Source organism: Dendrobates tinctorius, unplaced genomic scaffold (assembly GCF_039654945.1).
Source record: "Dendrobates tinctorius isolate UK_male_01 unplaced genomic scaffold, ASM3965494v1 ptg000199l, whole genome shotgun sequence".
NCBI classification, from domain to species: Eukaryota; Metazoa; Chordata; class Amphibia; order Anura; family Dendrobatidae; genus Dendrobates; species Dendrobates tinctorius.
The window spans coordinates 12,929,881-12,945,842 of record NW_027361866.1 but is presented as its reverse complement, the minus strand read 5'-3'; the positions used below and the strand labels follow the sequence as shown (position 1 = coordinate 12,945,842).

The window sequence follows — 15,962 nt, the reverse complement described above, 5'->3', positions numbered from 1 at the left end:
CTGGACAGAGTAACGGCACATGGTGCTTGTGTGGAACAGCATCTTTTGCCTTATTTGTCCTGCTCCACTTTTATTCCTAGAAATTTATGAAAAAAATTACAACTGGATGTTACCATTACTCTTGTTGTCCTCACAAAGTCTGATACTAGCAGGACTGACTGAACAAGGTCAGTGTGAAGGGACACAATCCCAATTATTAACACCCAGTTGCCAATTCTGGTAAGAGCTCTAATATATTGATGTATGCTGTGAGGGGCCCCACACACAAAAGATAGCTTTCAAACGAATGATGGCTTGGTCCTTCATTTGACCAGCAGCTTTCTCTCCAGACTCGGATGGATATAAAATAGTGAACTTTTTATCTTCTAGCAATTTAAATTAACAAATTTAGAAGACCATACATTACAAAAAGCTGAATTATATAACTTTGCTGTAACAGATGTAAAAAAATGTGGCAACTTTCGTCCATTCTTCATTATTACATGAAGTGTTAAATGTAGTGTATTGAAGCTCAAGTGTGGAGCTGCTACCTGTGCTTTTTGTTGTATATTTGTCTGTCATTCATCTGTCAGTCTATACTATTCGTATGGTAATTTAAGCTGTGGTTTAAGACTCCAAGTGTTACATTTATTGTGTGAGCACGTGTCATTGATGTACTGCTGTTTCTGTTGACAGGTAGATACTTGGCAAAGGATGAATGTAACCTATTATTATTGTTCTTTTTATCTTCTAGCCAATCCACTGATGGCTTTTTGTGACAAGGAGATTTATGCAAACCTTCTGAATAAATATTGCCTGCATGAATTCCAAATAAACATGGAAAACTTGGGAATGAACCTGTGGTGTGACTGGATAGCAACAAAAGAGTGAGTTTCTTTTTCAAATATATAAATGTTTGTGTATGTACATATGTGTATATCTATCTATTACATGCACATATACTCACATATATGGTCATGGCCGAAAGTGTTGGCACTAGTGTTGAGCAAGTGTGCTCGGATATAGGGTTAACAAAGAGGCAATCCCGGCATGTGTTGTAGCTGTCCAACAGTCGCGAATCATGCAGCCACGGGGACGCTAACATATTACTCGAGCCACCATGATGCTTGGATGACGCTATATCTGAGCACACTCCCTCATCACTAGTTGGCACCCGTGAAATTGTTCCAGAAAATTAAGTATTGCAATTAAATGAAAATTATTGCAATTACACATATTTTGTTATGCATTATTTTCATAGGTTCAACAAATGACAATTTTCTACTATCTGCTCCATGGAAATCCTGAACATGATTGATTAATCGTGTACAACCCTTTTCTGTGGAAATAGAACCTCACTGCTCTCTAAATTGCACATATAATGATCTAATTGCTTTTCCAATATAGAAAAGGTGACTAAGACAAAAAAAAAATCTAGACTGACAAGTGATAAAGTCCTTCAAATAAAACTCATCACTATCTACATTAAAGAAGTGGGGTGAAACACATTAATTTTAATTCTAAATGCTTATCTACATGATGTTATAACCTAATATTTTTTATAATACACTTCCTTAAATACATTATCTAACAGCTTTATTTTTTCCTACTTCTTCTTTGATGATGCTTCGTTTGAGAATCCAAGTGCATACTGGAATACTCAAAAGAAGTGTCATCAGGGGCAGAGGCTCCTGTCACTGCTGAAGCCTCTGCCCCTTGATGAAACGAAGCGTCATCAGTGACCTCAGTTTCTGGGGCTGAGATAGTCCCTGCTCTACCCACCATGTGTCGGTTGTCAAATCCGAAGTATGGTTAGTAGATTCTTGTGACAGTGTGCTCTTTCACCAGCTGTGATTAGAAGTAATGAGCCATTAGGAGAGCGCACTGTCAGTGCGTATTGTAAGGATATCCAATGTGCAGAGACCAGCGCTGCCCCCTGCAAGTGATGTCACTGGTCTCTGCACAGTGAGAAGAATCTACTGAGCATATACTTCTGAATTGACAACCAACACATTCTCAATAAAGCTGGGATTAGCTCAGCCCCTGAACTGATGATGCTTCATTCCAGGGAGGGGGCAGAGGCTGCAGCAGTGAAAATTGGGAAAAAAACATTGACCACAACTGTAGTTACCCTGCAAAACCAATTTTTAACCAATTGTTACTATTTTCATAGCTCCAAACCGTCCTGGACTCAGTGAGACTGTCCCAATTTCTGGACTCTGTCCCACATCCCGTCATGTCAGGGCTTTTGTCCCGGCTTCTGATACTCGCTTCTCTCCAAAGTCTTCATCGCTCTGTAGCTCCTTTTCGGGGAAGGGGTGCTTCTCTCTTCTCAGTGCACAAATTAAATTATATATTTGCTGCTTCTTCTCCTGTGATAAGGTCTCACCGGGACACAAAATTGCATCCCCAAGTTTACAGCTTATAATGATGTAGATAGGAGAATTTGGTAATCTTGACATGTATGGCAGGCAGGGAACCCATGATTAGATTAAACATGTACATAGAAATTCATTGTATATATCTATGGTCATTGTATACTGAAGTGAAGAACATTTTTTTTGGTCCTATAAAAGTAGTAAAAATAATAAGCAGCAATTAAAAAATGTCAGTTACCTCTGTTTTTGTGAATCTCCCCAGGTCTTGAATTCACAAACTCATAATTACAGGCAGGAGCTAAGCTACTGAGTCACAAGCTCTGATGATGTAATGGGGAGAATTTTGTGTACTTGATCTGTACTGCAGGCTCTGACTCCATAGGCAGATTATACTGAAACATAGAGATACATTGTGCACAGCAGTGGATTTCTATGTATTTTTATTCTAGAGAGAGAATGAGAGTTTTTTCAGCTTATAAAATTACTAAAAAATAATACTGTAAAACCACTGATAATGAAAAAATTGTAATTTTTAATGTGTCTTTTATTTTTAAATTAAAAACATCAAAAATTAGCAATTAACATAAGCATATTTGATGTTTCTGTAATTGTAAGGCCCCCACAAAACAGCAATAAGATTATGGGAATCTGGGAGAAAGAAATAGTAAATTGACGTGAATTGGGGTGTAGCCAGGGCGTGGCCAAAATTTCCCTTGTCTGACACATATGTTCCTTGTCCTGGTCCCATGTCCCTTGTCTTGGGCCCATGACCCTTATCCAGGGCTCATGTCCCTTGTCCTGAGCTGGTATGAAGAGTACTGATATGCTGAATTTGTTTTTTGGCTAACGGGCACAGCGTATTATGGCCCAACATCTCCATTTTGGTCTTGTGTTATGCACATACCTCTCTCATACACGGGTAAAGAGAGTAAAAAGACTAACTATAGAGAGAAGCCGCACCTAACTGTTCCCTGTACAGACTAGTAAATCCCTAGTCATACAACTAAAAACACCACCTAGGACCTGACTCCCTAGAAGGTGATCAAGGGGTTACTTGTGCCTCCTTATGAACCAGAGGGGCCACAACACACTGACAACAAAGGTCAGAGGAATTCATGCAGTTGGACACAAAGACCCTGGGTGAGAAACTTAAAGCACATTCATAAAATGGGAGAGAGGAAATTGTAAAGATAACCAAATAGTAAATGAAACTAGAATAGCCTATTAAAAACCTAAAAATAGTAAAAGGAAAAGGTGCTAGTAAGGTGCACAAGTAGAGACACAGCAAGAATACAGAATAAGCTGTGTAAGTTTATCAGGAAATATCCCTTAGTTAAAGAACTGGAACTCTTTTGCACAAATTCATCTTCAAGTATAGCCAGCAAGGAAATGCGGTGAAGGGATGATATATAAAGACCCACCCAGAACATGATGGGGAAAACCAAAAATGGGAAAATGGAAAATACCTGGAAAGGAGCAAAATGAGCCAAGACAACTTGTCTGTCCAAAAGACATTGTTCCAGAAATCTTGTGATTTGTTCAGATGCAGATTTGCAAACTTTAGCCATGCCGCTGTGGCACCCCAGGAGTCTGGTTGCCACTGTGGCATTGCCTCCCTCACAGGGGGTGATGTCATGCCTGGAAGCAAGGAGGAGTTCCCCTTGCTAGGTAACACCAGCATCCAACACTTTTCCTGACTTCAGACCAGAAGAGGGAGCTCTAACACCTGGTTTCAGGAGAGCTTCCCTATAAGTTCTGGCCTGGAGGCGGGGTTAGTCAGTCTGTGATTTAGAGTGAGAGGAGGAGGGAAGTGAACGAGAACCTGGGGAGTGGCGCTGTTACCAAGCTCACCCCAGAGCAGAGTGCTAGAACCGGACAAAAGAGTCCGTGGCTGCACCGGTACAACAGTCCTAGCAGCTGAATCCGGAGGGCAGGGAACTACAGGTCCCCTGGCCCATCAGATACTCGGGGCACAGCAGCATATCAGAGCCCGGAGCCGCCACAAAGAAGCAACACATGCAATAGGCTCAAGCTGCCTGCCATACGGGAAAGTACAGTTACCATAAGGAACAGAGACAAGAGCATAGCTTTAAGCAGCAAGGACCTCAGAGAACAGCGCTGCAAGGAGGCCTCCAATTCCATCTGGCTTAGGGGACCCTAGATTGCTTCAAGGCTGTCCAGAACTCCATTTCCATCTGCTAGCAGTGCTCCGGTCTGCATTACAAACCATCAAGTAAAGGTAAAAGAAAGTACAGTTCATGTGTCTGCAGTTATTCGTTATTCCCCCAGTACTGCACCCCAACGTCACTATCCCTTATAAGAACTATAACTGTCCTGAGGCCTAGCTCTACCCGTGGAGAGCTGTAACAACTCTGCTGCATCACCAACGGCCCCAGCGGTCTCCTTAGGCAGCGTCAGTCATCCCCTTATTGCCGAACACCACGGGGGCGTCACAAATTAATCCCCTATAAACATTCCCCCAAATCAATTTATTGCACACCCAGGGCCACGGACTGGGTCACTGCTTCCATGACATCCCCTGAAGAACTGACCGGACTGGTATTGAGTACCCAAGGCCCTAGTAGTCATTGCACTGCCATCTTCTTTTTACAAGCAAGAGGCTTCATCCTGGCAAATCTAAACAAGCTATACTTTTTCATTATTTCTGACTGTACTGTCATGAACTTGAACATTTAAAGGGAACCAGTGTGCAGGATTGTGCTGAGTAACCTACAGACTGTGTCAGGTTGGCGCCGCTATACTGATTAAAATGATACCTTTGTTGATGAATCTATCTTGTGGTGGTTGTTTAATCTTTATTGCCACTTTTGAATTAACAATATGCTCATGCTCTGCGGCAGGCCTGTGGGGGGAGGGTCTTTATGTGGTGCTCTGCTTAGCTATTCATCTGCTTTTGACAGGTCACTCATCCCTCAGTGAACTGCCCCCTATTTTTCTTAATGAATATTATATCTATTGGAAAAAAAATCACCAAATGATGATCCTTCCTTTCCAAGCCCTGCCGTGCAGAAAAACGGTAGTTTTCCCACATATAGAGGCTATCAGCGTACTCAGAAGAATTTGCATAACAAAGTGTATGGTGCAATGTCTCCTGTTACCCTTGTGAAAATGCAAAATTTGGGGCTAAGAAACATTATTATTGGAAAAATATGATTTCTTTTATTTTCACGGCTCAACGTTATAAATTTCTGTGACGCACTTGGGGCTTTATGTTCTCACCACTAGAGTTGAGCGAAACGGGTCGAAAAATTTCAAAAGTCGGGTTTCATGAAACGAAACCCGACCCTAGGATGAGGTCGGCCACGAGGTCGGCGACTTACGCGCCAAAGTCGCGTTTCAAAGCGCTCTTTTTCAGCCAATCAGGATCCACGGACACTGTGGGCAACGTAATGACATAGGCAGGGGTCACCACCATCTTTCAGAAGGGCATGCAAGTGATTGGCTTGCTTTGGTGGGCGTCACAGGGGTTATAAAAGGGCGTGCACGCCGACCGCCATCTTACTTCTGCTGATCTTAGCATAGGGAGAGGTTGCTGATTCTGTAGGGAGAGCATTAGGCAGGGAAGAAGAAAAAAAAACTGCTTCTGCTGCTAGCGATTTTGCCTGTACAACACACCAGTCACTGTGTGTGCAGTGCAAGGGGAGGCTATATTGTGGTGGATCAGCGGTGTTGGTTGTTAGGCTGCCTTCTAAGGCTTCCTGATAGCTGCATTGCTGTTTACCCACTGCTCTGCAAACTGCTTTTTTAAAAGCAATCCCAATTTTTTTTTTGTCCTGCTGAGGTACTGAGCGTGCATTTTTTCACACCATACAGCGTCAGTGGGCCTCACACAATCCAAAAGTGTCCAGTGTCCACTAGTGTCTGCAGAAATTCAAAATCTCCCTTATCCTGTAGTCACTTTTTTCACACCTGTGCCATCGAGCCTGTGACATAGCGCTCTGATATTCAGTTGGCCTCACACAATCCAAAAGTGTCCAGTATCCACTAGTGTGTGCAGAAATTCAAAATCTCCCTTATCCTGTAGTCACTTTTTTCACATCTGTGCCATCGAGCCTGTGACATAGCGCTCTGATATTCAGTGGGCCTCACACAATCCAAAAGTGTCCAGTGTCCACTAGTGTGTGCAGAAATTCAAAATCTCCCTTATCCTGTAGTCACTTTTTTCACACCTGTGCCATCGAGCCTGTGACATAGCGCTCTGATATTCAGTGGGCCTCACACAATCCAAAAGTGTCCAGTGTCTACTAGTGTGTGCAGAAATTCAAAATCTCCCTTATCCTGTAGTCACTTTTTTCACATCTGTGCCATCGAGCCTGTGACATAGCGCTCTGATATTCAGTGGGCCTCACACAATCCAAAAGTGTCCAGTGTCCACTAGTGTGCAGAAATTCAAAATCTCCCTTATCCTGTAGTCACTTTTTTCACACCTGTGCCATCGAGCCTGTGACATAGCGCTCTGATATTCAGTGGGCCTCACACAATCCAAAAGTGTCCAGTGTCCACTAGTGTGTGCAGAAATTCAAAATCTCTGTGATCCTGTAGTCACTTTTTTCACACCTGTGCCATCAAGCCTGTGACATAGCGCTCTGATATTCAGTGGGCCTCACACAATCCAAAAGTGTCCAGTGTCCACTAGTGTGTGCAGAAATTCAAAATCTCCCTTATCCTGTAGTCACTTTTTTCACACCTGTGCCATCGAGCCTGTGACATAGCGCTCTGATATTCAGTGGGCCTCACACAATCCAAAAGTGTCCAGTGTCCACTAGTGTGTGCAGAAATTCAAAATCTCCCTTATCCTGTAGTCACTTTTTTCACATCTGTGCCATCGAGCCTGTGACATAGCGCTCTGATATTCAGTGGGCCTCACACAATCCAAAAGTGTCCAGTGTCCACTAGTGTGTGCAGAAATTCAAAATCTCTGTGATCCTGTAGTCACTTTTTTCACACCTGTGCCATCGAGCCTGTGACATAGCGCTCTGATATTCAGTGGGCCTCACACAATCCAAAAGTGTCCAGTGTCCACTAGTGTGTGCAGAAATTCAAAATCTCTGTGATCCTGTAGTCACTTTTTTCACACCTGTGCCATCGAGCCTGTGACATAGCGCTCTGATATTCAGTGGGCCTCACACAATCCAAAAGTGTCCAGTGTCCACTAGTGTGTGCAGAAATTCAAAATCTCCCTTATCCTCTAGTGACATTTTTCACACCTGCGACATCGAGCCAGTGACATAGCGCTGTGATATTCAGTGGGCCTCACACAATCCAAAAGTGTCCAGTGTCCACAAGTGTCTGCAGAAATTCAAAATCTCCCCTGTCCTATAGACACCTTGTACCTTGTTTTACATTACTATATAGTTTGTTGGATTTTGTCTACATTTCTACCAAAAATGAGGAAGGCTGGTGGAAGAGGCCGTGGAATTGGGCGGGGTTTGGCAGCTGGTAATGATGGTGTTGGTGGTGGATCTGATGGTAGTGGCAAAAGCAAAATAGGACCGAATGCAGGAGGTGTTGAGCCTGCGTCATCGTCTGGCTCCACAAGGCCTCGAAGGCTTAGTTTTCTAGGAGTTGGCAAACCGCTTTTAAAGCCAGAGCTTCAGGAAATAGTTTTGTCTTACATTGCTGACTCAGCCTCCAGCTCTATCGCCTCCTCTTCTGAAGTTGTAAAAAATAAAAGCACTGAGTCGTCATTGGAGGCTCATGTTCATGAACCACACCTTTCCTTGTGTCCTTCACCCCAACCAAGATTGAAGGATGATGCAGGCCATACTACTGATTACTCCATGGAGCTGTTTTCACATACCATGCCTGGATTATCAAGTGAAATGGTGAATTACCCAGGCCAAGATGAATCTGACATGGAGTGCACTGATGCACAGCCGCTGATAAAAGATTCTGCTGGTACATTCACTCAGAGCACTACATTGTCCTCGCAGTGTACAGAGCCAGATTCTGACCCTGATGAGACTCAGGTGCCCCTTCCCGCACACTATACCACCATACACGGTGACACAGAGGAAGGTGCACTTGACATTGAAGAGGAGGTGATGGATGACCCAGTTGTTGACCCAGATTGGCATCCATTGGGGGAAGAGGGTGCTGCTTCCAATAGCTCAGATGAGGAGGAGCATCCACAGCAGACATCGACATCGCAACAGCTGTTATCTGGCAGGCCCGGAGCACTCCAAAGACAGGTTCCAAAAATCAAAAGAGTTGCTGGACAGCTTGTCCAGAGGGTCAAAAGATCACAGCGTGCTAGGCCGCAAAATGTCTTCCAAAGTAGGAAGAGTGCAGTGTGGCACTTTTTTGAACAAAATCCTCATGATCAGGCCAAGGTTATCTGTAAGAAGTGCGCAAAGACCTTTAGCCGAGGGAAAAATCTGAAAAATTTGAAAACCAGTTGCATGCTTAGACATTTAACCAGCATGCATTTGCAAGCGTGGACACAACATCAAACCTCAAGTGCCACATGTGCAACTGATCACAAAGAAGGTATTCAACAACGCTACATTGTTTCCCCCACTGTAAAGCTAAGTGCACACGTACCGGAACTCTCGCGGAAATTACCGCTAGAATTCCGGAATTCCTGTCCGCGGGAAAATCGCATTTTAAATTCCCACGATTTTCCCACGGAAAAACTAGCATTTTGCAAGCGTATTTAGCTTGCAAAATGCTAGCGTTTTCCAAGCGATCTGTAGCATCACTTGGAGAACTGATTGACAGGTTGGTCACACTCGTCAAACATAGTGTTTGACAAGTGTGACCAACTTTTTACTACTGAGGCCGCCTATGCGGCATCAGTAGTAAAAGATAGAATGTAAAAAAAAAATAAAAAATGGTGTTATTCTTACCCTCCGACGTCCCGCGCATCCGTTCCCAGTAATCCTTTGCGAAAATGCCCGCGATGACGTCAGTTCTCGCGGGATCGCGATGTCTCGCGGTAATTCGCGATGACGTCGCGCGAATGACCCGAGACTTCGCGATCCCGCGAGAACGGACGCCATCGCGGGCATTTTCGCAAAGGACTACTGGGAACGAGAGCGTGAAGAGAAGCAGGAAGGCTGAGCGGGACGTCAGAGGGTGAGAATAACAATATTTTTTATTTTTAAATTCTATTTTTTACAGGGATATGGTACCCAAAGCCCGAAGGACAGTCTCCTCCCCTCCGGACCGTGGGTACCATCTGCAAATGTTCTGCTTACTTTCCGCATGGTGTGCACAGCCACATGCGGAAAGTAAGCGGAACAATGCATTCCTATGGGTGCGGGATCGCCGCGATTCCGCAAATTAATGAGCATGCTGCTGTTTTTACCGCTAAGCGATTCCGCCGCGGTAAAAACCGCAGCATTAGTACAGCATTGCGGAATCCCATAGTAATGCATGGGATGCTTATTTTTCGCATTTTCGCGGCAAAATCGCGCGGTTAAAACTGCCGCGGAAACGCGAAAAAAACGCCACGTGTGAACTCAGTCTAAGCCCACCGGTTAGCACAGCAGCAAATGTTGAGGTGTCGTTGCAAGGCCACAGCAGTCAGGGAATCCCACTGTTATATCAACGAAATACTGAATCTAGGCCATCAGAAAGAACACCAACTCCATCACCATCATCAACCCTCTCTGTCCGCCCTGTCTACCGCTACTTCCACCATATGCAGCTCTCAAGTCCAGCTCACCCTCCCAGACACTATGAGTAGGTCAAGAAAGTACTCATCTCTCATCCGCGTACACTGGGTTTGAACGCCCACATTGCCAAACTAATCTCGTTTGAGATGATGCCCTATCGGTTGGTGGAAAGCGCAGCTTTCCGCGAACTCATGGCCTATGCAGTACCACGCTATGACCTACCCAGTCGCCACTTCTTCTCTCGCAAAGCCATCCCAGCCCTCCACCATCATGTAAAAGACTGCATTGTCCATGCACTCAAGCAGTCAGTGAGTGGAAAGGTGCACCTCACAACTGATGCATGGTCCAGTCGGCATGGCCAGGGCCGTTACGTGTCCATCACTGCGCACTGGGTTAATGTGGTGGATGCAGGGTCCACAGGGGACAGCGGTGGTGGGACAGTGCTGCCTAGCCCACGGTATAGGAAACAGTTGGCTGTAGGCGTTCGACCCTCCTCCTCCAGAAGCGAAAGCTCGTCCACAGAGCGCAGTCGTACGAGCACTCCATCTGCAGCTGCCACTGTTGCACACGAGGTGTCCCCCTATCGAGCAGCTAGTGGAAAGCGTCAGCAGGCTGTGTTGCAGATGATGTGTTTGGGCGACAGACACACCGCTGAGGTGCTGGCCGAGAACTTGAAGCGACAAACTGAGTCATGGCGGGGCAGTGTACATCTTGAGGCAGGCAAGGTAGTTAGTGATAACGGCTGTAATTTTGTGGCAGCCATAGCCCTTTCAAAACTTAGCCACATACCTTGCTTGGCTCACACCTTGAACCTAGTGGTGCAGTGCTGCCTCAATAATTATCCAGAGTTAACAGCCCTGCTCCAGAAGGTGCAAAGACTGTGCGCGCACATCTGCCGGTCGCCTGTACACTCCATTCGTATGCAGAAGCTGCAGGGATTGCTCCACCTTCCCAACCACCGCCTCATTATCGACATTGCAACAAGGTGGAACTCCACCCTGCACATGGTTGAGCGGCTGTGCGAGCAGAGGCAGGCCATAATGCATTTGTGGGAGGATACACGGTCAGGCACTTTGAGAGCAGACATGGAGTTGACAGGTGTGCAGTGGTCGAAGCTGAAAGACCTCTGTAAAGTCCTTCAGTGTTTTGAGGAATGCACACGGCTGGTAAGCGCAGACGACGTCATCCTAAGCATGAGCATCCCACTTATGCGTCTGCTCATGCAAACTTTGACGCACCTTAAGGAGCAGGCGTCTGCAGCCAATGTTGATGAGGAGGAAGAGGTGGAGGGAATCCTTGATGACATTCAGCCATTGTCTGCTCAGGGACCTCTCCTGGACGAGGTGGAGGAAGAAGAGGAGGAGGAGGATGATGATGGGGATGATTACTTAGGGGAGGAGGATGCATCTCGTGGGGCAAGTGAAAATGTTGGCGTGGCAAGGTCTGGTACAGGGTTTGTGCGTGACTGGAGGGATGTGGATTTGCCAGAAAGTGCTCCTCTACCCAGCACTCGCAGTGCATCATTGACACCGGGAACATTGGCCCACATGTCAGATTATGCCTTGCAGATCCTAAAAAGGGACCCATGCATTGCCAAAATGATGAACGATGATGACTATTGGTTGGCCAGCATCCTGGATCCACGCTATAAAGGCAAATTACAAAACATCATGCCACAGGAGAACCTTGACCTAATATTGGCTACTAAACAAGCAACTCTGGTTAACCGGTTGGTTGAGGCATTCCCAGCACACAGCAGCGGTGATGGTTCTCACACGAGCCGTACGGGCCGGGGGCAGCTTGGCAGAGGTGTTCATGGTGCACACAGAAGAAGTGGTGTTGGAGATAGGGGTTTCATGACAATGTTGTGGACTGATTTTTCAAGTACCGCTCACACAACTGGTAATACTGCATCGATGGAAAATGACAGGAGACAGCAGTTGTCAACTATGGTTACAAACTACTTTTCCTCCCATATCGATGTTCTCCCACACAGGTCATTCCCCTTTGACTATTGGGCCGCTAAACTGGACACCTGGCCTGAATTGGCATAATATGCCTTACAGGAGCTCGCTTGCCCAGCTGCAAGTGTGCTATCGGAAAGAGTCTTCAGTGCAGCTGGATCAATCCTGACAGAAAAAAGGACCCGTCTGTCAACCCAAAATGTGGATGATCTGACCTTCATTAAAATGAACCATGCATGGGTTTCCAAGGATTTTGTCCCACCTTCCCCTGATGACACATAGGGTGACAGAAAAATGGCTTGCTTTGGTCCACCTCTTCCTGGGACTTGACCTATTTCGCTTTTTGCATCAGCTGAATGTCCAACATCAACATATGCCACTTTCTAAAACTCCCTAACTGTGCTGCCTCCCCCCCCCCATGGCCGGGGTCACCACCTAGCGCACGACACCGTGCGAGTGCCGTTGCCCTGGACATGTGGGTAGGCCAACTCTTGGGTGCGGGCACTGGCACAGGCTCCCTCATAGTGCAATCAAGTGTCTCTGACGGTGGTGGTGCACACCCGCCGTCAGACACACCGCCGTACTATGAGGGGCCCAGTGCCAGTACCGACGCCCACGAGTGGGCCCCCCTTGCTTGGGCAGGGCCCCAGCATTTGCAATCTTTACCTCTCCCTGCTCCTCCGCTGTGTAGTCTGGGCCGTCAAATCCATACTGTGCCTGACACCGTCTGAGCCTGCCTCCTGATGTATAGACATATATTTTGAATGTGTACGCTATCCATACATGTTATCCGGGGATACGGTACCCTTTCTCACCTTTGTTTAATCACGTGTAATCCATACTGGGCCTAACACCGTCTGAGCCTGCCTCCTGATGTATAGACATATATTTTGAATGTGTACGCTATCCATACATGTTATCCAGGGATACGGTACCCTTTCTCACCTTTGTGCAATCACGTGCAATCCATACTGGGCCTAACACCGTCTGAGCCTGCCTCCTGATGTATAGACATATATTTTGAATGTGTATGCTATCCATACATGTTATCCGGGGATACGGTACCCTTTCTCACCTTTGTGCAATCACGTGTAATCCATACTGGGCGTGAGAACGGCTGGCGAGCTGTTAAGCAAGCTACAGCACCTGTGGTTTGCACACGTAAGTTTTTCATTTTTTCAGGAATGACGGTTAGGCCTAATTCCGGAACTGCGGTTGACCTGCACTTACTGGGAAATCATCGTTCGTGGGTAATAATTGTAATCAGTGATCCCCATCACTAACGTTGTTCAGCGGGTTATCTGCACCTGTAAGCGACAAACGCTGGCCTTTTCAGTGTAGCGCACATGCAGCCACGGACATGTAAGGGCATGACACACCAGTTATTGGCCAATCTCATGTGCCAGAGCCTCACGTGTCCCTCTAGTAAGCCGGACTCGGACCGCGGGGCATGACGGAGTCTCGTTCGTTAACGGAATTAAGCTTGCAATGTGTGCATCTGTTCTGTAGCTGGCATGGTTGAGGTTTCCCAGGTGGAGTCGAATTTAACCGTAGGCTCCACTCCTGGTGGTGCCTTTCTGGACATTCCTTTAAGGTTCAGCTTTGCAAGCATACTGCCCACGTAAAACAAACACTTTGCCTTCATGAACGCTCATGACTCGTGGGAATAACGCCGCCCAATCAGTTAACCTGCTAGAGAGATCCTTCGTTGCTCCCAAGCATGACATCACACTCCCTAGGAGGAAGGTAATGCCACTGTGGCGACCGTACTCCTGGGGGCGACACAAGTGCACTGATGCCCAGCCACTGCTCGATGAATCTGCTGGTACATTGACCCAGAACACTACATTCCCCTCGCACGCTACACGGCCTGAATCTGACCCTGATGAAACTCAGGTTACCCTTCCCATATACAGTTCCATCTTACACGGTGACAAAGAGGAAGCTGCAGATGAAAGTGCAGGTTCGGCCCACCCGCCATCAGACACACCACCGTACTATCAGGGGCCCTGTGCCAGTGCCGTCGCCAACGAGTGGGCCCCCCCTGCTTGCTCAGGATCACAGCACTTGCAAGGTTGAAATACTGTGCAGTGAGATGGAAGATGGGGACGACGAGGAGTCCAGACTAGTACAGGGATTCCCTAGCGAGGAGACTTATTTGATTGTTTTCAATGTTGGGACAGCAATTTTTGGGGAGCACTATACTCTGGAGAATGATAGATGGGGCCCACCATACACTGGAACATTCCAAAGGTGGACATCAGACACTGGAGCAGCATTTACAGGGCCCATTATACACTAGAGCATTAGAAATGGGGCCCATTATGTTTGGAGCATTATTTGGGCCCATAAGACAGTGGAGCTTCATCCATGGGGACCAACATATACTGTAGCATTATGTGGAGCTCATCATATACTGTTTCAAACATTATATGGGACCAATGATTCTGTATGGAGAAATAGATGGGCCTCGTCATGAGATGTAAAAAGTGAAGTATTTTTCATTGTACTATACCGCTATTTCTCTGCCGTATCGGAGCATGATGAGTTGTGGTATGTGTTAAAGGGGCGCTCTTTCGCCCAGGGCACATGAAAACCTGGAGCCAGCCCTACCCCCCCACAACTGTAGCCAAATAACCCCCATTTTTCAGTGCGTAACTTGTATTATGAAGTTAATTAAGGTTGACAAGCTTAAGTAAGAAGAATTGATGCTTTTGGCATTCAAATGGGCACTGTAGGTGTGTTTCCTGTCCTCCTCTCACTGCCGACTTTTATTCCCCATTGACTTACATTGGGTTTCGTGTTTTGGGACGACCCCGACTTTTCCCTATAATCGGCCGATCTTGCTCGACCCGACTTTTGGAAAAGTCGGGTTTCACGAAACGAAACTCGACCCTAAAAAACCAAAAGTCGCTCACCTCTACTCACCACACATCTAGATAAGTTCCCTGAGGGGTCTAGTTTTCAAAATGGTGTTACTTGTGAGCGTTTTCCACTGTTTAGGCACATCAGACGCTCTCCAAACACGATATGGCATCTCCTAATTATTCCAGAAAATTTTACATTCAAAAAGTCAAATGGAGCGCCTTCCCTTCCGAGCTCTGCCATGTGCCCAGTGTTTTTCCCCCACATATGGGGTATCAGCATATTCAGGAGAAATTGCAGAACAAATTTTGAGATACATTTTTCCTGTTACCCTTCTAAAATAAAAAAAATTGGGGTCTAAAGTAAAACGTTTGTGAAAAAAAGTGAAATGTTAATTTTTTCCTTCCACATTCCATTAATTCCTGTGAAGCACCTGAAGAGCTAATACACTTCTTGAATATGGTTTTGAACACCTTGAGGGGTGCAGTTTTTAAAATGGCATCACTTTTGGGTATTTTTTGCAAATATAAGAAAGAGGAACAGCATCCGTCTCCAGGTGAAAAATTCTGTAACTTTATTCTGCCATCATCAGATACAACGTTTCGACCCCTATGAGGCCTTTATCAAGTACAAACTTATGGCCAAAGGAGCCGCCATATATAGTGTGGAAAATGACTAATGAAATTAATCCAAATGCATACTATTTACTGCATTGACAGAGAAGCCAGCTCTGGACTCTGCATTTCTAGTTACATTAAAATTAAATTGGTCATTTCTTCAACGATAACAACACTACCACAGTTCCAGAGATGGACTCAGCGAGTCTGAGCTCCGTGTGCTGAGAACTATACTGCAGACATGTTATCCCTGTGGGCTTTTTCTAATCAGGGAATTCAGAGAGAACGCTGTTCACACAAACCTTCTGTGCCTTATGGAAATTATAGGTTTTGCATGCATCTCGAGCACAGCTGGGAAAATTTTCAAGGCTGACGTAATCAGCATCTATGAACTGGCCTTCAGCATTTTCATATTCTTCCTGCCCCAAGAATATTACATTCGTATCTAACTTGTTTTAACCAAAAAGTTTTAAGAGAGTTTGCATGCACTATATCGACGTCACCAGTAGACAGTTGTAT

General features: G+C 45.8%; 1 protein-coding gene across 1 annotated transcript in view; it reads left to right on the top strand.

Moving 5' to 3' along the window:
• RAMP1 (receptor activity modifying protein 1) overlaps nt 1-15,962 on the top strand; it is a 128,570-nt gene that overhangs the window by 91,670 nt on the left and 20,938 nt on the right. The window contains exon 2 of the mRNA XM_073553246.1: nt 734-866. Coding sequence (XP_073409347.1) covers nt 734-866 — 133 coding nt within the window. The remainder of the gene's footprint in view (nt 1-733; nt 867-15,962) is intronic.